Source organism: Phacochoerus africanus, chromosome 7 (assembly GCF_016906955.1).
Source record: "Phacochoerus africanus isolate WHEZ1 chromosome 7, ROS_Pafr_v1, whole genome shotgun sequence".
Taxonomy (NCBI): Eukaryota; Metazoa; Chordata; class Mammalia; order Artiodactyla; family Suidae; genus Phacochoerus; species Phacochoerus africanus.
Genome location: NC_062550.1, coordinates 21,955,285 through 21,980,106, shown reverse-complemented (window position 1 = coordinate 21,980,106; position 24,822 = coordinate 21,955,285). Strand labels below are relative to the sequence as shown.

The following is a 24,822-nucleotide window of genomic DNA, read 5'->3' as shown; positions in this document are numbered from 1 at the left end:
CCTCTGCTCCTCCCCTGACTCCACCCCTCGTACCCCCAGCCCGGCCAGAACGGCCCCCGGGACAGAGCGACGCGGAACCCCGGGCGCTTGTGTCCCCAGCATGATCCTCGGTGAGTGGGTTCTGCGGCTCTAGGCTCCAGGCTCCTGGGTCCCTCTCAGTAGGTCACCCCCCCCCACCCCCCGCCGCCCCAACCTCCCGGCACCGCGGTGACTGCGGCCGCCCGTCAGCGACCCATTCCCCCTCCCCCTTCATCTGGCTCCACATCTGGGGCCCCCTCTTCCCCGCGTCCCCAAACTGCCGCCTCTTCTCCCGGAAACCCAGAGAGTGGTAAAGGGGGAGGCAGAGCCGAGTGAGACCCCCGCCCCATAAGGAGAACATTGCGTATTCATGAGGCTCATGAATATTATATGATAGTCCACGAGAGGCTGGGGGAGGGGGCTGGTCCTAGCCTGGGGGAGTTGAGGGCAAGGTTCTGACTCGTCCCCCCGTCACCCCCAGCGCCTTCCCCCACCCTTAGCTCAAACACTCCGACATCCTTCTGGGCCCAGGATAAGAGGGAAAGGAGGAAGTGGGGGGCGGGGGGGGGGAGAGAAGATGGTGGGTGTAGCCTCGAGGTGTGTGTGCGGTGGGCGGTGGGAACCTGAGGGTTGAAGATAAGGGGCTTGGGGAGAAGAAGGGGTGGGAAACTGTCCATCCCGGGGCCCCTGCGGCTCGGATCCTGTCTCCGCAGCCATCCTGCCCCAACACGCCGGGACCTGCCCCTCTCTCTCCCTGCTCTGGCTGCCTGGGCCCTTCCTTCCCGGCTTCCTTCTCCTTCCTTCCTCCCTCACCCCACCTCCACCCCCGTCTGGGGCTGGGGGCGCCAGGAGAGGAAGGGGCAACAGAAAGCAAGGATGCAGCAGGGAGACTCCCGTGGGGCTCCGACATCCTTCAGCCACAGCCACCCCAGCCTCATGACCTACATCGGAAGGGAGCCCCGGGTGGGGGAGGAGAGGGACTCGGCTGCACACAGGACTCCTCATCAGCCCGGCTCCCGGGCCCCTGCCTCCACAATCGTCTACCCGCCTGCTCCGTCCCCTGACCTCTGACCTCTGCCCTGGCTGGGCAGGTTCCTGGGCCCTGTTTGTGGTGGGAGACCCCCCACCAGGCCCAGACACCTGTGGTCTCCCCGCCCCCCACTGGCGACACCTGGCTCCAGGCTGGTGCCCCAGAGGTAGCCTGGCTTGGCCTCAGCCCTCTGCTGGTGCCTCCTTAGCTCTTTTGCTTCTCTTCTTTCCCTTGACCCCTATGGACTCCCACTAGGGGTCTCTCTCCCCTTCTGCCCTCCTTCCTCCATCTCCTTCTGTCTCCTCTCCTGTATCTCCTCACTCTCTCACCGCTTTCCGTCTGCCCCCCTCCACCTGGCACTCCGTCAAATCTATTAGATGAATGAGCTAACGGAGGCACGAATGACTGGTTGCCTGCCCCCTTCCCAAGAGTATCTCTGGTGGGGAAGAGACCCCACCCGTCTGTGAAGACTGTCCCTACCCTAGCATGACCCCACAACACCCTTGGACTCGGGTGCCCAGAGCACAGGCTCTACATTCCTCCAACCTGTGCAACCCTGCACCCTGGCCCCACCCTGGGCACGGGCCCCAGAGGTAGCATCATGCTTGCCCAGGACAGGCCAGTTTGAGCTGTGACTCCCCTGATCAGTAGGCCTTGGAAAGGACGGAATCTGACCAAGGCCTCATCACAGGAAGAATGCCAGGGGCCACCAACTGGACCCCCACCGCATCTCCCTGAGGACACTGTAATTAACCCCCTCCTGGGCCCAGCCCACAGAGGGGCGGAAAGCCTGGCGGGCTGCACCCCTTAGCCCTCTTTGACCAAGGAAGGAGAGAGGGCTCAGGCCCCACCCTCGAGGCCCAGTCTAAAGTTTTCAGGTTCTGAGGTGCCCTGCCCAGCAGGTGAGGCCCAGTCTGCCTCCTCTAGTGCTAGACTGTGGGCCCAGGTTTAGGGTGGTGGCCCTGGGCTCAGGTTCTACCTTTCTGGAAACTTTCTTACCCCCGTCTCCACCTGGGCCCCCCGGCGTGGTATTGCAAGGGGGCGAGGGGGGGTGGGGGGGGGGAGAGTATTGAAGGAGACCTTTCCCATCAGGCAGGGGAGAATTTCCCAGGGGTCTTCCTGCTTCTGGCCATCTCCTCCCTTTAGGCCCTGCCCCCGCCCACATCCACCCCAGGGCTATTAGGGATGATGTTTTGAGTAGTTGTTCATAATCATCCCCTAGTTGCTTTCATCTCTGACTTCAAAGCCTTTCTAGCACTCAGCCTGCCTCCTGCCAAGATGGGGGAAATCGAAGCAGAAAGGGACAGATACCTGGGACCTGGTCAGGAAGCCAAGAACCGGGGGGGTTCAAAGCTCTGCGCTCAATCCCCTAATTTTAGGCATTTCTGGGCTTAGACGAGGCCAAACGGCCTGAAGAGAAAAAGAGATGGATTAGAGATGAGATTCCAGTCCAGATGCCAATCCCATTCCTCCTTCGGCCCCAAGAGCATAATTCCCATTTTAACCCAGTGCTGACCCTGTACTTCTCACCACCTTGGGCCCTAACACCACATGCCACCCTAACCCCAGTACCTCTGTCTGATCTGTGTCTCATCCCAGCCCAATCTCCAGACCAACACTAACCCACAGCCCTACCCTAACACCCTTCGTGGTTCCTGTTCCTACCCAGACGCTGCCACTCCCTGTGCCAGCTCACGGGAGACACTCCCATTCTTTGCCACAGGGGCTTCAGGCCCCAGGCCCAACCTGTGACAGCCATAGCAGAGGGGCCAGGACTCCCATCCGGACCAGAATTTCTGGGGAAGAGAGGAAGGAAAAGACCAGCCCCCGGTGGGATGGAAGAAGTTGGATGTGGCCTGGTTATGGCTTGGTGTTGGAGGGGGAAACATGAGCAGGATCAAAATGCCTCGGGCTAGGTAGGGTGCAGAAATGGACAGATGGACATTCATCCAAGGGACTGAGAGTTCACCCCGCTAAAGTGCTTTGGGAACTGTCTTTAATAAAGTGTTTGGCAGCTCCCCACAGAGTTGGGTGGGGCTCTACTTGCTGGAGGTAATTACTCTAATGAGCTTCTCTCCGGAGTGGCCTGTCCCAGCCAGGCCCCAACCCTCCCCGTGCTGCCTGACATGCGTGTACACACCCTCACACATGCGCGTACACGCACACACATGCATGCACACACCCCTTGCTCATACACCCCTCCTCCAAACACACCTGAAGCCCTCACCTCACCAGCCATCAGAAGCCCTGGATTTCCTACCTCATTTCCGGCTTCTCAGCCTGAATTTTATTCCTGCCGATTTCTGCCTCCATCCCTAGAATAGTGTGAAAGCCCTGACTGGATCCAGACGAACAGATTCAAATGCCTCACTAGCTGTGTGACCTTGGTCAAGTAACTCCCCTTCTCTGAGCTGATTGTCGTCATCTGTAAGAGGAGGATTCATTTATTTAGCAAACATTTGTTGAACTATCTTTGTGGCAGGCCAGCACCTTATGTGGATTTGTTCAGTCCTCTCAACAGCTCCATGAGGCAGGTACCATAACTCTCATTTGACAAAGGAGAAATGGTTTCTTTCTTTCTTTTTAGGGCCTCGCCTACTGCACTTGGAGGGTCCCAGGCTAGGGGTCGAATAGGAGCTACAGCTGCAGGCCTACGCCAGAGCCACAGCAACACGGGATCCGAGCCACGTCTGCGACCTACACCACAGCTCATGGCAACGCCGGATCCTTAACCTACTGAGCAAGGCCGGGGATCGAGCCTGAGTCTTCATGGATGCCAGTCCGGTTCGCTAACAACTGAGCCACGATGGGAACTCCCCCGACAAAGGAGAAATGGATTAGAGTCTGAGAAAGGTGCTAGTCCCTCAGCTAGTGAGCAGCGGAGTCATCCTCAGGGGGTATATGTAAAGTGCCTGGCACACAGTCAGCCCTCAAAAAGTGGCAGTTGGGGAGTTCCTCTTGTGGCTCAGCAGTAACGAACCCGACTGGCATCCATGAGGATGCAGGTTTGATCCCTGGCCTTGCTCAGTGGGTTAAGGATCCAGCATTGCCAGGAGCTGTGGGGAAGGCCAAAAATGTGGCTCAAATCTGGCATTGCTGTGGCCATGGCATAGGCCAGCAGCTGGAGCTCCAATTCAGTCCCTAGCCAGGGACCCTCCATATGCCTTGGGTGTGGCCCTAAAAAGACAAAACAACAACAACAAAAAAAGAGTGGCAATTGGGAGTTCCTGTTAGGGCTCAGCAGTAGTAAGGAACCCGAACCCAGCTAGTATCCATGAGGATGCGGGTTCCATCCCTGGCCTCGCTCAGTGGGTTAAGGATCCAGCATTGCTGTGAGCTGTGGTGTAGGTCACAGACACTGCTCACATCTGGCATTGCTGTGGCTGTGGCACAGGCAGGCAGCTGCAACTCCAATTTGACCCTAGCCTGGGAACCTCCATATGCAGTGGGTGCGGCCCTAAAAAGACCACAGAAGAGAGAAAACAGTGGCAATTGCTATTATTCTCAGGAAAGAGGGGAGGGGACTGGGGCTTGGGCTGCCTGACCCCATAAACTGCCATCTGCCCCGTCCCTGCCTCAGATCTCAGAGGAGTGGACCCAGGAATCTGGGAAAGAGACAAATGAATCTCCAGGTGCCCACTTGGCTTCCTTGCCTCGCTCCATCCTTCCCTCCTTCCTCCCGCTTCCCCTTCCCTCTCCCCACCCCAGGGTGCATGTCAGTGGAAAAAATGAGCTGCTGGCCAGAGGGACCTGGGTGGCTGCTACCTGTTTTCCTCCAGCCCCAGGAAGTGCCTGGAACTTGTCCCCCACTTCCTCTCCTTGGTTAAGATGGAAGCTTTGCTCAGATCTCTGCCTCAGCGTTAGACTGGAGCCCTTTGAGGTTATGTAGCTGAGAAAGAATTTGCTGCAGAGGGTGACAGATCTGGATTTAAATCCCAGCTCTGATACTTACAGATTTTGTAATATCAGCTGAATATATATATATTTTTAACTTCTCTGAGCCTCAGTTTCTTCATATGTCAAATGGAAAACCTAGTATCAGCTAACTCATAGCATAGTTACCACAGATTAAACGTGCTAATACTCAGAACTCATTACCTGGCACAAAGTGGCTTCTGACTACATTTTTTTTTTCTGTTGCCTTTTGGGGAATCTCACCTCTCCCCTCTGAGGTGCCTATTGAGGGGTGAGGCCTGGAGAATCTAAGGCTGGGGGAAGGGTCAAGGAGTGGAGGTGCCACCCTCTCTGGGACTGGAGCTCTCTGGGGCCCCGAGCAAGTGCCAGCCCTGAACCAGCTGCTCCGGGTGGGTGCTGGGTGCCGGGGACTCTGGGAGTGCTCAGGTTTCTCTCACCATTCCTGATGCTGCCCGGGGCTCGTTAAGGCTGCCCTGGCCTCGTGTGCCAGGCAGGAGGGGGCAGGCACAGAGGGGAGAGGCCATGGGGGGACAGGCCGGAAGGGGAGATGGTGGCCCCGCTCCATCAGTCCATCAGCCCCTCTCTCTCCTTGCTCCCTGTCCGCTTCTCTCTGTCCTCTGGTCTTTCTGCCCTCGTCTCTTGCTGTGTCCAGCTTCTCAGGGTGTCTCCGTTGCTCTCTCATTTCACTCTCTTCATCTCTCCATTGGCCTATACCCTCTTCTCTCTCATTGTCTAAATCCGCTTTCTCAGTCGCCTGTTCCGGCGTCTGTCAGTCTTTCCCTTTCTCTCTTACTCACTTTTGTCTGTCTGTCTATCTGTGTCTCTCTCTCCTCTGGCCCTATCCCATCCCAACCCGGAGGGGGCAGAGGACAGAACAGATATGGCATACAGACCCCCAGCTGCCCAAGGGCCAAAGCCAAGCATCCTGCCCTTCTCCTTCAACCCTTAGATGTCTGCAGCCCAAGCTCCCAGCAGCCTTGACCCCTCTCTGTCTCAGGCTGCTCAGTGCTAGCAGAGGGTGGAAAGGACAGACCCCTCCAGACCTTCCTGGACCAGCTCCCTGCCCCCAGCTGTGCCTGAGCCCTCTCCACCCCCCTCCCTCCCGCCTCCAATTCCCCTAATCCCTGCTCCCCCGCCCTCCCCTCTGCCCCACTTTTCCAGGACTCTGATTGGCTGATTCTACTGACTGGACTGGGGGGGGGCTGACAAGGGAGGGGGCAGGGGGGCAGAACCAAGGGAAGGGGACGCTGTCAGGCCCAGGCCCCTGGGGGGCCAGGGCCGGGCCACTGCCTGGGGGCAGCGGGCACCAGACACTGAAGGTATGAAAAGGGGCCAGCTCTGAAGGGGGCCGGAAAGGATCCCGGGGGACCTTCTGCCCCAGGAAGGTCGAGGGAGGACGGGGCTAAGCTTGCAGCCTCCTGGGTTCGCCTTTGTTCATGGGAACCCCCATTGCTGGCAGGGGGTTGCTAGAGCAGTGAAGGGCAGCCAGAGTTCCCTGACTGGTTGATAGCAAGGTCGCAGAAGGGAGCTGGGCCAGCAGAAGCCCAGAGGGGTCCTGAGGGCCTCCAAGCTGCCCCTGTGGAGCCTGGCAGGGCTCCTCCCATGGCCCTGGGGGAGGAGGAGAAGGTTTCGGAGAGAGTAGTGAGTGGAGTGGCTGGCCTGGACTTTCATTTCCCTTTGGGTTCAGACCCAGGCATTCCCCTCCCAGAGGCCAGGTCGCAGTTCCTCCTGCAAAGCCGGAGTCGAACATTCCCAAGGCTGACAGAGGGGCCTGAGCAACACAGGAAGGTCGGGAGAAGGGGCTCTGAGAATGGCCCCAGGCAGTCCCACCTCCCAGAGTGAATGCCACTTACTGAAGTGTGGACAGCTAATTAAGAGTGATGACTGGGACAACATCATAACTCTTTGGGAAACCCGAAGATTTAGCAGCCCTCCTCCAAATTTAGGCTCAATATTCCCCTATTTGAACAGTGGGATGAATCATGCACCTGACTTCTCCCTGGGGTGAGATTTAGCCTTTAGGATTCCCTGAGGGAGAGCAAAACCAGAAGAAGGGAGCGGCCAGGGGCATGGGAGTCCTGCGGGTCCAGCAGGCAGCCTGCAGAGAAGGCCTCTGCTCTTCCTGGGTCTGTAAAATGCCTGAAGCTCTTGGGGGAGGGAGGCTGGAGAAGGGGGAAGTGAAAATCACCCAGAAGGGAAGAACCACGGGTCTGAACCCTCCCCCAGGCCCACAGGGCACCGTGCTCCATTGCTCCGGAGCCTGCTGGTGGGGGAAGTGTGCGTGGTGGGGGTTACGCTTCTGAGTGTGGGGGGCCCCATCTGGGGAGTGGGACTTCCAGGCTTGGGTGGGGCTCCCAACCTGCAATCTTCCTGCCCCACATAATGTTTTCTCTGCCCTTTAGGCAGCTTGAGCCGGGCAGGGCCCCTCCCTCTGCTACGGCAGCCCCCCATCATGCAGCCCCCACTGGACCTCAAGCAGATCCTGCCCTTCCCACTGGAGCCGGCACCCACCCTGGGCCTCTTCAGCAACTACAGCACTGTGAGTAGCAGGCCGGAGTACCTTTCCTACCCCCCCGAGACCCTGGCTTCTCTCCCTCTGCCCCATTCCTGTCCTCTTCTCCTCGAGAATCTAATTCCTTATCTCTTCCTAGGGCTCCATCCCCCTTACTCCTAGTCAGTTACAAGCGCCGTTGACTATCTGGTATTCTATTAACGACAATAACAATAATAGCTAACATTTGCTGAGGTCCGGCTGTGGGCCAGACACTGTGCTGGCGGTTTTATATGAATCATCTCAATCAGTCCACCATCGAGAAAAGTCATGAGACCTAGATTGGTGGCTGTGACGACAGGGAGGTGGAAGAGGGACTATGCAAGGCATAGGCAGCCTGCTGGTAATTTCCAGCTCTCTGGAGCCCACCGTTGGGTGGGTAGGATCAGTGCAGTAGGGCTTGGCGGGCTGGCAAAATTGTCTAGATGTAGAGAGTTCCCTTTGTGGCTCAGCGGTTCACAAACCCGACTAGGATCCATGGGGATGCGGATTCGATCCCTGGCCTTACTCAGTGGGTTAAGGAGCCATTGTTGCCCTGAGCTGTGCTGTAAGTCAAAGACGTGGCTCAGATCCCACCTTGCTGTGGCTCTGGCATAGGCCGGCGGCTCCAGCTCTGATTCCACCCCTAGCCAGGGAACCTCCATATGCCTCTGGAGCGGCCCTAAAAAGCAAAAAATTTAAAAAAAAAAATTTAAAAAGGCAAAAAGAGGAGTTGCCATCATGGCGCAGTGGTTAACGAATCCAACTAGGAACCATGAGGTTGCAGGTTCGATCCCTGCCCTTTCTCAGTGGGTTAACCATCCGGCGTTGCCGTGAGCTGTGGCGTAGGTTGCAGATGCGGCTTGGATCCCGCGTTGCTGTGGCTCTGGCATAGGCTGGCAGCTACAGCTCCAATTAGACCCCTAGCCTGGGAACCTCCATATGCCGAGGGAGTGGCCCAAGAAATGGCAAAAAGACCAAAAAAAAAAGGCAAAAAAACAAAAAATTAATTAATCAAACTTAAACAAAAAAAATTTTAGGAGTTCCCGTCGTGGCGCAGTGGTTAACGAATCCGACTAGGAACCATGAGGTTGCGGGTTCGGTCCCTGCCCTTGCTCAGTGGGTTAACGATCCGGCGTTGCCGTGAGCTGTGGCGTAGGTTGCAGATGCAGCTCGGATCCCGCGTTGCTGTGGCTCTGGCATAGGCCGGTGGCTACAGCTCCGATTCAACCCCTAGCCTGGGAACCTCCATATGCCGCGGGAGCGGCCCAAGAAATAGCAACAACAACAAGACAAAAAAAAAAAGTAAAAAAATTTTAAAAGCTGTCTAGGTGTGGAGTTCCCACCGTGGCTCAGTGGTTAACGAGTCCGACTAGGAACCATGAGGTTGAGGGTTTGATTCCTGCCCTTGCTCAGTGGGTTAAGGATCTGGCGTTGCCATGAGCTGTGGTGTAGGTTGCAGATGCGGCTCGGATCCCACGTTGCTGTGGCTCTGGCATAGGCTGGCGGCTGCAGGTCCGATTCGACCCCCAGCCTGGGAACCTCCATAAGCCATGCGGAAGCGGCCCGAGAAAAGGCAAAAAGACCAAAAAAAAAAGGCTGTCCAGGTGTAACACAGTGTGATACAAGAACCATTATCCATTCTCGGGCAGGAGAATAGTTTGGAAGGAGCAGGGTTGAGGTTAGGGTTAGGTTTAGGGTTAGGGTTGAGGCAGGTGACTGGGGCAGCAGGATGGAAGGGAGCAGAGGCTGAAGGAGGGCAGCCAGTTAGGAGGCTGTGCCAGCGTTATGGGCCTTCAAGGGAGGCTGGAGAGCCAGACTGGGCCCGAGGCAATGTGGCAGTGACAGAGTAAGTGAAGGAAGGGGGATGGGCGAGGTGTTTCCAAGGAAATATTGACAGGCCATGGTGACCAACTGGGGTTTGGGGGTGGGTAAGAAGAGAGAGAGGATGAGTCAAGGATGACTCCAGGGTTCAGGCCTCCATGACTGGGAGAAAGAAGTCACCTTTCTCCCAGCGGAGGGGGTTGGCCTTCGGGGAGGCTACCAAGCTCACTTTAGGTCAGGGTGAGTTGGTGTACCAGTGGGGCATTGAGTCAAAACTGTCCAACAGACAGCTGGAATTTGGGGCCAGGAGAGTGGGCTGGAGCTAGAGGTTTTGGGGAGGTCAGCTTTATTCAATGCAAGTAACCCACCATCAAATTATTCAGCCACAAACACATATTGAGCAAAGACTATGCACCAGGCACTGCAATAGATGTTTCTATACGTGATCTCTTTTCATCTTCACCATAGGAGTTCCCGCTGCGGCCAGGTGGGTTAAGAACCTGACCGCAGCAACTCAAGTCACTACAGAGGTGTGGGTTCAATCCCTGGCCCTGTGCAGTGGATTAAAGGATCCAGCGTTGTCATAGCCCAGGTATAGGTGGTACCTGCAGCTCAGATTCAATCCCTGGCCCAGGAACTTCTATATGCTGCTGGTGTTGACCATAAAAAAAAAAAAACTCCTTGCCACAACAAGGTAGTTTTGTGTTTTTTTTTTTTTTTTTTTTTGGTCTTTTTAGGACCACACCTGAGGCATATGGAAGTTCTCAGGCTAGACATTGAATCAGAGCTGCAGCTGCCAGCCACAGTCACAGCAATGCCAGATCCAAGCCACAACTGTGACCTTCACCCCTGCTCGCACCAATGCCAAATTCTTAACCCACTGAGCAATGCCAGAGATAGCACCCGCATCCTCATGCATACCAGTCAGGTTCTTAACCTGCTGAGCAACAATGGGAACTCCAAGGTAGACATTATTATTCCAGACTGACATATGGGAAGACAGAAACCAAGGCCCAGAAAGGTTTTGGAATTGACTTAAATTGACACAGTACATGCCTAAGGAATGATTTGAACCTAGAGCATCTGGCGCCAAATAGCATTCTCTTTATCACCACAGATGCTTCCTGCAAACTCCTCCCAGAGAATGCAAGCCAACATTCGAATTGCAGGGTTTTTTTGTTTTGCTTTTTAGGGCCACACCCGAGACATATGGAGGTTCCCAGGCTAGGGGGCTAATTGGAGCTACAGCTGCCAGCCTACACCACAGCTCACGGCAATGCTAGATCCTTAACCCACTGAGTGAGGCCAGGGATTGAACCTATAACCTCATGGTTCTTAGTCGGATTCATTTCCGCTGCACCATGACGGGAACTCCTGCATTGCCCTTTGAAGTTTACAAAGCGTTTCTCATCTTTCAATCTTTATAGCAACCCTGCGGGGTAGCTCTCGTTTATCCTCATTTTACAGACTGAGTACTGACTATAAGCAAGGATCTGTCCTAGATACGATGGAGACATGAGGGAAAATGTCTTGCGCTTCAGTCCGGAAGGTGCTTATATTCAGGCAAGGAGTGGAAGCACATAAGCAGCGATCTACAATCCGAAACAGGAGAAGGGTTATAAATATTGTGACCGAGACACACAAAAATTCAACTGAACAGAAACATTTTTGAGCACCCACAATGTGCCGGGCACTGTGCCTGGAGTCAGGGACACAGGACTCCTTGCCTGGAGAGCTCCCGGCTTAGGAGGAAAGATAACAAGGGAGCAGTTACCCTAGAGTGTGAGAAGAGCTATGTCAGAGGCATGGAGCTGGTAGGCGAGCCCAAGGGAGTGTCAGGAAAGACTTGCTGGATGTGACAACAGACGAACCAGAGCTGAGCACCGGAGCTGAGCACAGGGAGAAAAGAATGAAGGAAAAAGGGATTGAAGCCGGAGCAGGCGACGTTATGATTTAGGCTTTGAAGAATTATTAGTAGGATTTTAAAAGGAGCCTCAGAGAACATTCTAGACTGAAACGAGGGCTAGAAAAGAGCATTTGAGAAAGTGTAATTGACTGGCTGTGACTGGAGCAGAGGGTGCTGGGAATAATCCCCCCATCTATATATCTGGTTTATATTAGCCTCTGCTTCCCCAGAACTGTCCCTATTTTATGGATGAGGAAATACAGACCCAGAGAGGTTAAGCGACTTGTCCAAGGTCACAAAGCTACTTAGTGAATTCATGTGGATAATCCGGAGTTTCTACTCCTCCAGGGTTCATGGCTCCACTGCCTCTAGTAGGGGTGAGCTATTTAAAGCCAGGAGCCTGGATAAGCTTGGAGAGTGCATCTGGGTGTTGAGTGGCACCAACTTTGGCATCCGACTGGCGACTGGCAGGATTTGAATTGACGTTCCAAAAGTATTGGCTGTGTGATTTAAGGCAAATTACTCAACCACTCTGAACCTCTATTTTATTAGCTGCAAAATAAGACAGTAATAGTACCAACTTGCAAGCCTGGTGTGAGAATTGTATTACATAACTGTAATGGCTGACACAAAGTAAATTTTCAATCAGTTTTGGTTGCTATGATGATTATGCTACTTTTTTTTTTTTAAATTTAAGAGAGGATCAGAGAGAGAAAGGTAGTTTAACCAAGGCCCGATCCTTGGGGAATTTGCAGAATTAGGCAGTGGGAACAGGAGGAGGCTCCAGCAAAGGAAATGGAGGAGCCACTGGAGGGGGTGGGGACAGAACCAGTTCTTGTAGAGTTGGAGAAGCCAAGGGAGAGAGTGTGGCAGTCTGCATCAATAGTGTCAAATTCTGCAGGGTAGCGAGCACCGCAGAAAAGCTGCAGACAGGCCTTGGCAGTGCTGTGCAGCAGTTAAGTACAGGGCTTTGGAGTCAGGCTGCCCAGGTTTAAATTCAAATCCCAGTTCAGCCACTTACTAGCTTATGACCTTGGGCAAATTATTTAGCCTCTCTAAACCTCAGTTCCCTCATCTATAAAATGAAGATAATAATAGCACTTACTTCGAATAGTGGTTGTGAAGATTAAATTAGATAATCCATGCAAAGAGCTCAGTACAGAGGCTGGCACATTCCTAGGGCTCAATAGACATTAGGTGGTGGTGGTGATGGCAATATTATCCATGAAAAAGTCTCTCTTTCCCTGCGCTAATACTTCCCAGATCTCTCTCCTCCTCGGGCAGATCCTACCCCTCAGACCCTTCCCAGCATTATGTGTCCCTCTGCCCTTGGATGTCCCTCACCGACTCCCAAAGACAGCCTCTCTCTCTCTACATCCTGGTCCCTGCTTCACTCATCCCTTGGTCCTAGGTGGTATCGAGGGGGTGAGATCCGGAGATGAGAAAGAGCGCGGGAATTCTAGAACCTATCCGGAGAGGATAAGGTGGTGTTTGCGGGAGTGGGCTCTTCTGCCCTCCTGTCTCGTCCCCCAGTATTGTGCCCACTTCACCGCCAGAGGGCAGCAAATGCACGGAGCACAAGCTCTTCGGGAACCTGGTTCTCCAGCAGGTGGCGGGCGAGGGGGAGGAGGGGGGAAGAGGTTGGGATGAGGTCCCCAATCTGAGGTCCTTCTGCCCTGGGCGCCCCCAGCTCCCCCATTCAGAGGAGTCACTGAGAGAGCAGTGCCTACCACCTGGGTACCTGGGCTCGGTTTCCCATCCCTGATAGGGGAAGTGACATGTAAAAGGGGACCAGGGGTCACGTGCAGAGGGAGCAGGGGAAGGGTCGTCTGGGGACTCAAAAGAGAAGATGTCAGCAGAGGAGCGAGGGTGGGAGGAGAACGATCCGAGCTAGAAAAAACAGGGTGGGCCATAGGCTTGGTGGGGATGCTAGACCCAGCAAGGGTCCCCAGTGGAGGAAACTGAGGTCCTCTGGTCAATGCCCTGTCGCCGGGCCAAGGGACCTGTCGCAAGGACCAAGTGTTCCTGGAACGAGTGTCTGGACATAGACACCCCCTCTCTCCTCTCGTCGCTCTAGCGCCCCTTCCTCCCTCCGGAGCTCCCTTTCCCCGCCCCCCGTCCTCGGCCCTCCTTCGGCCCCGCCTCTGGGGCGGGCTCCTGTCCCGGCCGGCGCCACCTCCCCTTCTCCCGGCCGGCCCGGCCGCACAGCCCCGAGCCACCCGGGCAACGAGCGCCGCGTCCCCGGCCTGCCCGGCCCGGCCAGGCTCGGCCCCCCCCCGCCCGGGTCCGCCATCCCGGGCCATGGAGCCGCGTCCCCCGGGGTCCCGCAGGGTAAGCCACCCGGCCCCTCCTCTCTCCCTGGCTCCCGCCGCTGCCGCAGCGCCCCCCCACCCCATCCCCGCCCTCCCCTGCCCGACTCCCCCACCGCTCCCTTCGCCCCGTCGTCGGGATAATCGACCCATCCCCCACGAGCGGCGCGGCTCCAACCAATCTCTGGATCCCATCTGGCGCCCCCAGACTGCTGCCACCATACTGGATACCCCGGCCTCTGTTTCTCAGCTCCTTGGAGTCCCCCAAATCTTCAGACTTCCCATCAGGTCCTACACCTACCCTCAGATTGCCACACCGGCTCAGATCCCTTATCCAGCCCTGACCCCATCTCAGCCCTAGTCCCCTTCCTAGCATCCCTCCCCCACCAGTTTCCACCTGCTCCTGAGACACCCTCTAGCTCCCCCTCTTTCCTATTTCAATCCTCCTGTCCCTCAGGTCTTCCCATCCCTGAGATTCCATCCCCTTCCCTTTTTGCCATAATGGGGGGGGGGATGGGGAAGTGGGGTCGTCAAACAGGGGCAGCAGTGCCATCAGATAAAGGGCAATGGAAGGAAATATAATCATAGCCCCCCCCCCTTCCTGTTCCTGATCTGGTTTCCCCCTTCCCTCCCCCTTGCCCTTCCTGATTCATTTTGCCCCAGCTTCGGGAGCGATTCCCTTTCATGTCTGCTGTTGGAGGGCAGGTGGGAGGGGACTGTTTTGTAGACCTTTCCAGACGATGTCTAGGCCAAAATCCTAGAGAAGGGGCTCTGGAATGGGATGGGCTCTGGGAGATGCTAACCTCCATCCCTCCCCAGAGAGCCCTCATCTAGGTCACCAGGGCCTCTTGACCTTGGCCTGGAGCAGCACTTCAGTGGCTCACATTCCACCTGCGCAGGGATTGGGCCCAGGAGCCCTCACCTTCAGCCCGGTGTCTCCTCCGTTCCCAGAGGAGAGGGTGAAAAGCACCCACCTGACTGGCCCTTCTCCCTGCCCACTCCCACCCCTAGTTGGTGTCTGTGGACTTAAACCCGAGGAGGGGGTTGTACAAAAGAAAAGGCTCTCTCTCACCCTGGAGGAAGGACCCAAGTGGAGCAGGGACCATTCGCAGGAGATGGATGTTGGGACAGGTCAGCTCACAGGTCCTCCTCAGGGAACTAGGTCCTCAGCCACTCTGGGGAGCAAGCTGGGGTCCTGGGCTGGGGCAGAGACAGAACCAGGGGCCTCTGGTCTCCCCTCTCCATCCCACTCATCTCTCCCTACTGTTTTCATCGACTTAGGTTTCCCGGCCCAGATTGGGTTTCTGTTTGGGCCGAACTCCATTCCCCACAAGGGAGGATGTCTAGGGGCTGAGGGAGAGCCCTGGGGCAAATCTGGGGGGTCCCTGATTAGGGAGGGCTGTCTCCTGGAGACTGGGAGCTGAGAGCAGTCATCTGTCTCCCCTTTCTGATTAAAGCCTGTCTCCAACTTGGTCTGTCTGTCTTTCTGCCAAACACATCATACATTCACACCGATAAACACGCAGCTGAAGATTGCACAACCCGACCATTCATGGCTTCGGCAGAGCCCCTGACACAGAAATGTTGATCCATAAATGATGTACACACACAGCGCATGACACGCCTTCACACTCCACCCCTGCACAGACTGATCGCAGCCTGCCTAGACACACACAGACACACCCAATCTTCCCCTGTTTGGCTTTTCCCTGAAAAGGACCCGGGCTTCCAGGAGGTGAAGAGCAAGCCACTGAGAAGGGCTGCTTTTGGCCAAGGGATGACCAGGAGGATGACACTTGTCCCTCAGACTGGTTATCTGAACGTGGTCGTGGCCCCTGCCTCTGCCACTGCCAGATGGGATGCCAAAGCCGGGCATTAACCCCAACCAGCCAGTGAGACAACTCCAGGAAGCAGAGAGCAGCCAGGATGTGTGGACTTTCCAGATCACCTTCTTTCCCCGGCTCCGTGTGCCTATCTCTCACCAGTGCCTCCCTGGCAATCGTGACGACCTGGACACAGGGAGAGCCTCAGCTGAGGAGCCAAGGACCCCCAAGTCTCCAGCAACTATTTTTTACTTGATCCTTCCACCTCGAAGATAAGGTTTCGGCTCTAATTTGGTTGCAGGCTTATGAGAGATCGCAGGCATCACCCAGTCCTGCTCAGCCTCAGCTGCATTCCAGGCTCGCCTCTCCCTGGCCGCCTGGGGGCCAGAGAGGAGGAGGACAGAGCAGGGAGACAATTTTTATGCCTCTAGGCCCCTGGCTTCATCCCCTGATAGCAGAGGCCTCAGAGAGAAACTCCCATCCCCTTCCCTCCTCATATGAACTCTTGGCAGAAGACTGCAAAGACATCTGCTGACCCAGGGTGGGGGCAGAGGCTGTTCCTGACCCCGCCCAGCCCCACAGCCCTGCCCCAGAAGCCCTGTGATCAGAGAGAGAAAGATCCCAGGGCTGCCTCAGGCCAGCCCATCTTCTTAGATTCCCCCGCTTAACAGCCTTTCACTGGAGCCACCTACTCTCTCCTGAGTCCTTTTACTCCCTCTGGAAGCTGCTCCTTTAAGGGTCCAGGGAGTGAGTGTGGTAGGGCGACCTGGGGCCCAGAGATGGGAAGCTAGGAACATCTGTCTCCCAGGACCAGAAGCTTGGCTTGGTCGATGGTCTTTCCCTAGAGTGGAGGCCAAAAAAGGCTTCAGCTGAAGGCCCTGGATCTGGTGTGCTTTGAGACTTCCTGTCAGTGGGCCCCTCTGGTGGACCAGCCCAGGAGAAAGGTCAAGGTAGCAGAGTTGGATCTTCATGTTGGATCTTCATGGTATGACAGAGGGAGACAGGAGTCCAGGTTCAAGTCTCAGCTCTGCTCTTAACTCATGCCGTGACCTTGGGCAGACCACTTCTACCTTCTGTCAAATGGGAGCACTGGGCCAGTGGATCCCTCAGGTCCTTCCCAGTGCTATGAAGGTTGGGCTGGGAAGGGATCAGGGCGCCAAGGCACAGAGCCCTCTGGCACCCTGGGGGCTCTGGGGATTTTGGTTCAACCCAGCTGCTGCCGGTGGGGTTGTGATGGACATGAGCTTGTGCTGGGGTTCCTGGCTCACCCCAGCCTGCCTCCACAGATGGACCCTGTGCAGAAGGCTGTACTCTCCCACACTTTTGGGGGACCCTTGCTCAAGACCAAGCGGCCCATCATTTCCTGTAATGTCTGTCAGATCCGTTTCAATTCTCAGGTAAGAAACCCAGCTGCTCACCCACCTGAGGGGGGCAGGGGCAGCCAGGGGATCTGGGGTGGGGAAGGCAGAGGCTGGGAGCGCTGGATGAGGGCCAGGGATTAAGGGGGTCTGGGGGAAGAGCAGGGAATGGGGCTACTGCAGGAGGGGCCCTTGGGAGGGACAAGAGATGGCTGTCTCTTTGACAGTCCCTTGGGGACTGAGACATCCCTGGCTCAGAACTTCTTGGAACATAGGTGGCCATCAGTGTCTGGTGGGAGTGTGGCCTCTGGCCCACTGGTCTTGGGTGCAGGGCTGAGTTATTGAGTCATCGGCTCCCCTGCAGGACCAGAAGCTTGGCTTGGTCGATGGTCTTTCCCTAGAGTGGAGGAGCCTGTGCCCTCTTTGGCCTCTGCTAAACTCCACCCCTGGCCCACCCTCTTCCCTCCAACCTCTTGCCTTCCCCCGGCTACCATCCTCCCTCCAAATCACACACAAGTCCTGGTCCCCACTGCTCTCCCGTGGGAAAGTCTCTCTTCCATGGGAGCAGCCACCCCAAACTCAGAACCTGGGTGTCTGGCCTCCCAGATGTTCTCTCTCTGAGGCTCCCTTGGGACTTCTGTATGGGTCTAGAGGGGGCCTTGTGGGGTGCCGATTCGGAGAGCTTTGGGAGAAAAACAGCAGAGCCTCATTCTGCTGAGTAGGGGAAAGAAAGCACGTTCTGTTTCTCTACCTGGTCCGCATGCCACGTGCTGCCAGGCTCTGCACACTGCTGCTCTGCCTCTGGGCTCTCAATCCTTTCCTGCCTATCCACACTTTTTATTTCTACTTTCCCCTGGCTGGGTGACCTTGTGGTTCCAGGATTGCACGTTCTTAGCAGAGGGTGCACATGGTGCCAGGGCGGAGCCAGAACCAACCCAGATTTAGCCTCCCCTTTAACCTCGACCCCAAGCATCCCCTCTCCCAACCCTGTCTCCACTCACTGGTGGAGGGTGGAAGACTGGAGGGCAGGGGGCCAATGGTAGGCAGCCCTCCCCTCTTTTGGCCCTCCCCTTCCCTCCCCCACCAAGTGGCTCTGTTTTCACAGCTGTCTCTGCTGCTGTCTCTGTCTCCAGAGCTGGGCTTGAGGCCAGGGTCCTCCAGGGTGTCCACAGAGGCTTCAGGGAAAATGAGACCCAGGGGGGAGTGGTCAGGGTAGAGCCGAGGGCCCAGAGCTCCTGGGACTCCCAGCTTGAGCATGGAAGCAGCAAAGGCTGGATCATGGGGCCAAGGCACATAAAGGCCCGGGGTTGAAGAGGGTGCAGACTAGCCAGATTGCTAGGCCCCTAGTTGTGGCAGATTCAACTTGAGCTGTGAGGTCCCCTTCCCTCCGCTCAGGACTAGGCAGGAAGCCTGGGTCAGCAGCCAGGCCCCAGGTGGGCTGGTGGGGTGGAGCCTGGGCTAGGTGGGGATCCAGGTTCCCAGCAACTGAGACACAGGAATAACCAAGGCTCCTCAGCGTGGGGCTTTACATCACCCTGGTGTAGCGAGAGATGAACCAGAGCCCGCTGAGGCCACCTCAGAACCCAAAGGAGCTCCATGGGCAAGATGGTCAGATGAAAGGTGATCTCAGATTCCATTTTCTCCCTCCATCCCTAAAGAGCCAGGCGGAGGCACACTACAAGGGTAACCGCCATGCCCGAAGAGTCAAAGGCATCGAGGCTGCCAAGACCCGTGGCAGGGAGCCTGGCGTCCGGGAATCTGGAGACCCAGCTCCTCCAGGCAGCACCCCCCCAAATGGAGATGGTGTAGCCCCCCGTCCAGGTAGGTCTGATTCCCCCCACATTCTTCAGCTGATCTCATCTCCTGCATTCTGTCCCCGCTTCCCGCAGCTCTCCTCTGCCTTCATCTCTCTCTTCCTCAGCCCCCACCCAAGGTGAGTCCTGGAGCCAAATGCAGTGATGCAAAATTTCCATCCTGTCACCCCCACTCCCGCCCCAGCTCCTCTCAACAGAGTCCCCACTGTCTGTCCTCCCCACCGCCCAGTGACTCAGAGAGGGGCTAGGGTGAGGCCAACCTGGCAAACTTTAAGAAAAAAGGACCCATCAAATCCAGTGAGAGGCCCCTTTATCTTGAGGAGAGAGGCAGAAGAGAATGTCAGCCTATCTGAGGGCCTGTCCCAGAAACCCGGGCAACTCCCGGGGTGATCTCGGGTGAACCTTCTGACCTCTCCAGGCCAGAGTTTTTCCCCCCAGGAGATAAGAGAGTGAGACTTGAAGATCTTTGAGGTCTTTTCTGGGTTTACAAAAAGCAGTTCTGAGATCCTTTCTCCCTCATGGCTGGTGGCCATCCTCAACCACACTCCAGCCAAGAAACTGGAAAGAAGGACTATCAAGACAGAAGGATCTGAGCCACCTGCATCCTGGGATTACCACCATCAGATGTTGGTCACGGCCAGCTCCAGAGACCCAACATCTCCACATCCTCCTTGTCCTTGCCTGTCCTTCCTGCCCCACCCTAGGTAGAATGAGAAACAAACAACTGTACCACCAGCTTGGGAAGCAGGCCCCCACTCTCACCACACACATACACAGATACACAGGCACACCCATGCACCCACGCCCACACACACTGATCCTCAGGGATGCACAAATAGGACGGGTAGGTGAGCTGAGGTTTTTTGTTTGTTTGTTTGTTTGTTTTCCCCCTTTCTTTCTTTTTACGACTGTACCCATGGCAAATGGAAGTTTCCAGGCTAGGGGTCAAATCAGAGCTGCAGCTGCTGGCCTACACCACAGCCGCAGCAACAGCAGATCGGAGCCACACCATGGCTTGCGGCAATACTGGATCCCTAACCCCCTGAGTGAGGCCGGTGATCGAAAAGGCGTCCTTATGGATACTAGTCGGGTTCTTAACCCGCTGAGCCACAATGGGAACTCCGAGCTAAGTTCTAATTGTGCTCTGGCTGCTTCTTAGCCTGAACATCTTGGGTGAACTTGGTAGGGTCTCTGTAAAGTGGGCATGATGACGGTGGTGGTGTAGCTAACATTTCTTGTCTAGCACTGTTCTAGGTGCGTGATGCATATTATCTCACTTCATTCCTATAGTATCTAAGGAGGTAACCCTGCTTTTGCAAGCCATGAGTTCCTGTCCAGACTGAGATGTGAGTGTGCTATTTGGATTGGGGGTGAAGGTAAAGGTGTCAGAAATGAGGAGGAGAAAAAAAAGGGAGAGATCACAGGGTGGGCAAGCAAATGGACATGTACAGGGGTCAGGAAGTCCCCTCCCACCAGCTCCCACCCACCCCCAGCCCCCCTCCCCCCGACCCGGAAACTGGATCGGCTGCTGGAGCGAGAATGGGAGCGCTAGAGTTTCCCCTGTGCAGAGGCCAGAACCCAGCGCTGAGGCCTGGGGCCTGTGCATCTTTAATCGAGCCATGAATTATAGAGCAGCCCACATCCCTGTTTCTTCCCTCTCCGGTTCTGCTGTTTCTGTTTCCCTTCGCCCATGTCTGTGTCTGTCTCTCCAAACCTCTCCTCACCTCACTTCTGCCCCTTCCTAGAGTTCTTTGGCATGCCTCCCTGGGGACTGGGCAGGCCCCTGGGAGGGGGCTGGCCAGGCAGGAAGCCCAGGCTGGCTGGCAGGCCTTCGAGGGGTGAATCCTTGTTCCGTGCCTCTCTCCCCCCATAGGCTGGCTGCCAGCTTCACCCTGGCTGAAGGGGAAGCTGGTGGGGCTGGACCTCTCAGCCATTCCCAACTTAAGGAGAATGAGCCAGGCATGGGAGTCTCACACCCAGCCTGCGGCAGCTGGACCACATCTGGCTCTGGCCCAGAGCATGAGAGCATGCATGTTGTCACAGGGTGGGGACTCCTGGGCCCTCGCCCTCCAGGAAATGGGGGTAGGTCTCCTCCACATAAAGAATCTTCTCCAAAAGCCATCTGGGGTGACCCCTATGTTTCTCCCCCAACAACAGTTTCCATGGAGAATGGATTGGGTCCAGCCCCAGGATCCCCAGAGAAACAGCCTGGCTCCCCATCTCCTCCCAGCGTTCCGGAGACTGGTCAGGGTGCGACCAAGGGTGAAGTGGGGACTACTCCAGCCCCAGCCTCCTTGCCTGGAGGTAGCAAGGAAGAGGAAGAGAAGGCCAAGCGGCTGCTCTACTGTGCTCTGTGCAAGGTGGCAGTGAACTCCCTGTCCCAGCTTGAGGCCCATAACAAAGGTATGGCCTCCCCTCCCCCACCCTCACTCTCCCGGCTGCAGCCCACTCCTGCTCCCTACATCCTAACTCCTCTGACTTCCGATATCCTGGACTCTCTAAGACCTACCAGCCTATCTCCCTCCCTAATCATCTCCCTCATTCCTTAGCCCCTTATCTCCTCAGTCCCCTCCCCACCCCCCACCACTTAATTTTTTGTAACTGTGACTCTCCATGACCTCATCCACCTGTGTTTGGAAGGGTCCCAAGGGGCTTGAAAAAAAAAAACAACCCACACTTGACACACTGGCCCCCTATTGTAATTGGAAATGTGGGTCTTTGAGGCCTAGTAGGCCTGGAGAACTTTTCTCCACCCCTTACCTCCTGCCCTCTGTGGGCTCCAGGTACTAAGCACAAGACAATTCTGGAGGCCCGAAGTGGGCTGGGCCCCATCAAAGCTTACCCTCGGCTGGGGCCTCCCACTCCCGGGGAACCAGAGGCTCCTGCCCAGGACCGAACCTTCCACTGTGAGATCTGCAATGTCAAGGTCAACTCGGAGGTCCAACTGAAACAGGTGGGTCCAAGGCCCTTCCCAGAAATTCTGGGGAGTCCACTCGCAAAGGGGGGAGGAAGAACAGAGGGCCCTTCTTCAGGGTCGGCCATTCGTGCCACAGAAGGGGCGGGGCCAGATGCTGGGCTGCGATTACGCTGCCTCCTGGCCGTTGCCCCTTTCCCCGTGGCTCACAGTCCCCTACCCACCGGTCCCTGCAGCACATTTCCAGCCGGCGGCACCGAGATGGCGTGGCCGGGAAGCCCAACCCGCTACTGAGCCGTCACAAGAAGCCTAGGGGCGCCGGGGAGCTGGCGGTGAGACCTGGGCGCTGGAGAATTTGGCCATGGGGTAGGGGGTGGGGGGGACCGGACCGCGGGGGAGAGGGGGCGCGGGCCGGCCCTGGGAGAGGTGGAGTTTGCAGGACCGCAGAATGACTTCTCTCTCTCCCTGCCCGCAGGGCACTCTGACTTTCTCCAAGGAGCTGCCCAAGTCCCTGGCCGGCGGCCTGCTCCCCAGCCCCCTGGCGGTGGCTGCGGTGATGGCAGCGGCAGCAGGCTCCCCGCTGTCTCTGCGCCCGGCTCCAGCCGCACCTCTTCTCCAGGGACCGCCGATCACCCACCCCCTGCTCCACCCGGCCCCCGGGCCCATCCGAACTGCGCACGGACCCATCCTTTTCTCCCCCTACTGACCCGAACCCTGAATCCCCTCCCATTCAACCCCCCCCCCCCACCTCCAGCCGGGACCCAGGCCTCCGGGCTCCCAGCCCGCCCCTCCTCCTGGCACTCCCTGAATGATCTATCTCCTTCCCCCCCACCCCGAGATACGGGGTTCCAGGAAAGGGGAGGGGTAGCGGGGGAGGGGGGCTTCAGAAGGGGGGGAACACCCCAGATCTCAGGGAACCCCGCCCCCTGCCCTTCCCTCTCCCTCGAAAAGGGGGGCCGTCTCACCCCCGAGCCCCCTTGGAGACACCCCCCCAAAAGCCATGTCCATCCAGCCCTTCCCCCCCAAACCTAGCACAAAACGGGGTTCACAAGCCATGGTCGGGGTCCAGGGGGCAGAAATGGATTTTCTTGGCAATAAGCGGACTCTGGGACTCCGGCCCCCTACCCCCAAACTGAAGCGCTTCCGTGAACACCCCCGTCCTCCGCAGGGGGAGGGGAGCAGGCGGGATCCTGGGTCCCTCATAAGCACTTTGGTTTTACCGCCTGCAACCTCACTGTGCCCGCCCCGCATCATGCCCCAGCCCAGGTCTAGCCGGGCCCATGGGCAGCACTTGGGGGCATCTCTGGCACTTGGGTGGGACCAAGTAGATGCCCCTAGAGACCTTTTCCTCACCTTCTTCCTCCCCGGTCCGGATTCCATTCTTTTCACCAGCACCCATCGCCCAAGGGGTACCAAGGGGGGGCAAGGGGTGTCCAGTCCAAGTCCACCCCCGCCTCGCCTTCCGCAAAACTGTGAGCAAAAAGCAATAGAAGCCTCGCCCCCGCCCCGCCCCTTTCCGCAGGATTCGCAGAGTCTGTAGCCTCCCCCATCCCAGCTCCTAGACCTCATGGCTGTCCCCTCCCCCCAGACACCTCCACTGCACAAATCGGGCGGGGTCGTGACCTCCCCCCACCCCCCTGTGGTTTCGTATCGTCAGCCCTTCCAGTACCGACCTGGGACGGGGATGGCCCCTACTGGCCTTCCCCTCCCCATCAACTCTTTCTGCTTGACGATGTAGCAACCCCGGCCCCCCATCCACGCCTTTCCCCTTTCCCTCGCCCTGACAATAAAGTCTGGATTCGTTGCCCTCCGTCCCCCAGACTCAGACTCAATCTTTGCCCGCTGTTTGGGGAGCAATTCCATCAAGGCCATCTCTATCTGTATGGTGGGGGGCCAGCACAGAGCTAAAAGGGCCAGAAGAAGGAAGGAGACGGGAAAACACGGGTGGGAGGAGGCAATATCTGGGGCTTGCATGGAGCGAGCAGAGCTCCCCACCCTATTCACCCCGACTCTGGCCTAGCTCGAGTGTGTCAACTTGGCGCTAGGGAATCTGTTAGCGTCCAGGTCTTAGGACTACAGCCACGGCTGTTGAGAATTCGCCGCAACTCCACCAGGCGGCGCCAACGACATGGAAAAGAAGATGTCCCTCTTGGCTAAGACGTGCCAGTGCGTGTCTTGAGATTCTAGGGAGTTAGGTCTTGACCGGATCTCAGACAAAGGAAAGAATCCATACTTTTGTGCCTCTGGTGGGAAAACCATGCCGGTGACACTCAGGCATGGGAAGAAGTGTGGGCAGGGGCTTGGGAACCTGAGCTTTAAACTCTGCCCTGCTTTGTATAAATAGTGACCTTGGGTTAGTCCCTGCTGGGGACCTTAGCTTCCCCATCTGCAAAATGCGTAGGTTCGGGTATCTTAAAAGCTCACTGAGGAGCTCCTGTCGTGGCTCAGTGGTTAGCGAACCCGACTAGCATCCATGAGGACGAGGGTTTGATCCCTGGCTTCGTTTAGAGTTAAGACTCTGGCCTTACCTTGAGCTGTGGCGTAGGTTGCAGATGCCGCTGGGATCCTGCGTTGCTGTGGCTCTGGCATAGGCCGGTGGCTACAGCTCCGATTCGACCCCTAGCCTGGGAACCTCCATATGCTGCCGGTTCGGCCCTAAAAGACAAAAAAAAAAATAACAGTTCGTTGAGGCTTCATGGATCCACGGCTAAAGAGCTGGGTTTGTACCATTTATAAATATGCTAGAATGCCTTATTGTGTGGGACAGGAGAGCCCACTCTGCTTGCTGCCTCTCACATGATGTGGGGGGAAGGGGTCCCCTCTTTATCTCCAGAATTCAGTTTGACCACACACTCCTAAGAGCAGGCAATGATTAATGTGACCCCCTTTCCTCTAGCCCTAATGGGTAATCAAACAAAAAAGGCCAGACTAGGATTTCCCTGGTGGCACAGTGGTTAAGGAGCCAGTGTTGTCACTGCTGTGGCTTGGGTCACTGCCATGGTGTGAGTTTGACCCCCCGCCTGGGAACTTCCAAAGGCCATAGGCGCAGTCCCGCCCACCCCCCCAAAAAAGTCCAGACGAGAATCCAGCCTTGATGACATGTGTGAAGTCTTCCTGAGTTGCATCTTCTTTACTCACTTCCACTCCTCTACCCACTTCCCCGTCTTACAGAAGAAAGGGGGGCGGGAGTGAAGGTAGGATGATAACTGTTAAAAGAAGAAGGAGCGGGAAATAGGAGTCGCCTGGCCTGGGTTAATCAGTTATGAAGATGGGGGTGGGAGTTTGTTTAGGTTCAGAAGTGGAACCCAACAAAGAGTTTGGGGGTGAGGGATTGTCTGTGGTTTTTGTTTGTTTTGTTTCAGGTCGATCTAGGTCAAAAAA

General features: G+C 56.6%; 1 protein-coding gene across 3 annotated transcripts; it reads left to right on the top strand.

Annotated features, from left to right (window-relative positions):
* ZNF385A (zinc finger protein 385A) lies at positions 1 to 23,255 on the top strand. Of its 3 annotated transcripts, none has more exons than XM_047786823.1 (8): positions 1 to 110; positions 7,366 to 7,502; positions 16,642 to 16,752; positions 18,372 to 18,534; positions 20,685 to 20,930; positions 21,311 to 21,480; positions 21,678 to 21,773; positions 21,917 to 23,255. In XM_047786823.1, the coding sequence occupies exons 1-8, from the start codon at positions 101 to 103 to the stop codon at positions 22,145 to 22,147; spliced, it is 1,164 nt and encodes a 387-aa protein (XP_047642779.1). In that variant the 5' UTR covers positions 1 to 100; the 3' UTR covers positions 22,148 to 23,255. The 3 variants fall into 3 exon arrangements, with proteins under 3 accessions (XP_047642779.1, XP_047642780.1, XP_047642778.1); XM_047786824.1 differs by lacking the exon at positions 1 to 110 and adding an exon at positions 6,191 to 6,282; XM_047786822.1 differs by lacking the exon at positions 1 to 110 and adding an exon at positions 7,181 to 7,240.
* Positions 23,256 to 24,822: the final 1,567 nt, after the last annotated feature.

Coding starts and splice junctions, on each gene's coding strand:
- ZNF385A (XM_047786823.1), top strand. Junction 20,931..21,310: donor GCTTGAGGCCCATAACAAAG/GTATGGCCTCCC, acceptor TGTGGGCTCCAG/GTACTAAGCACAAGACAATT. Junction 21,774..21,916: donor GGGGCGCCGGGGAGCTGGCG/GTGAGACCTGGG, acceptor CCCTGCCCGCAG/GGCACTCTGACTTTCTCCAA.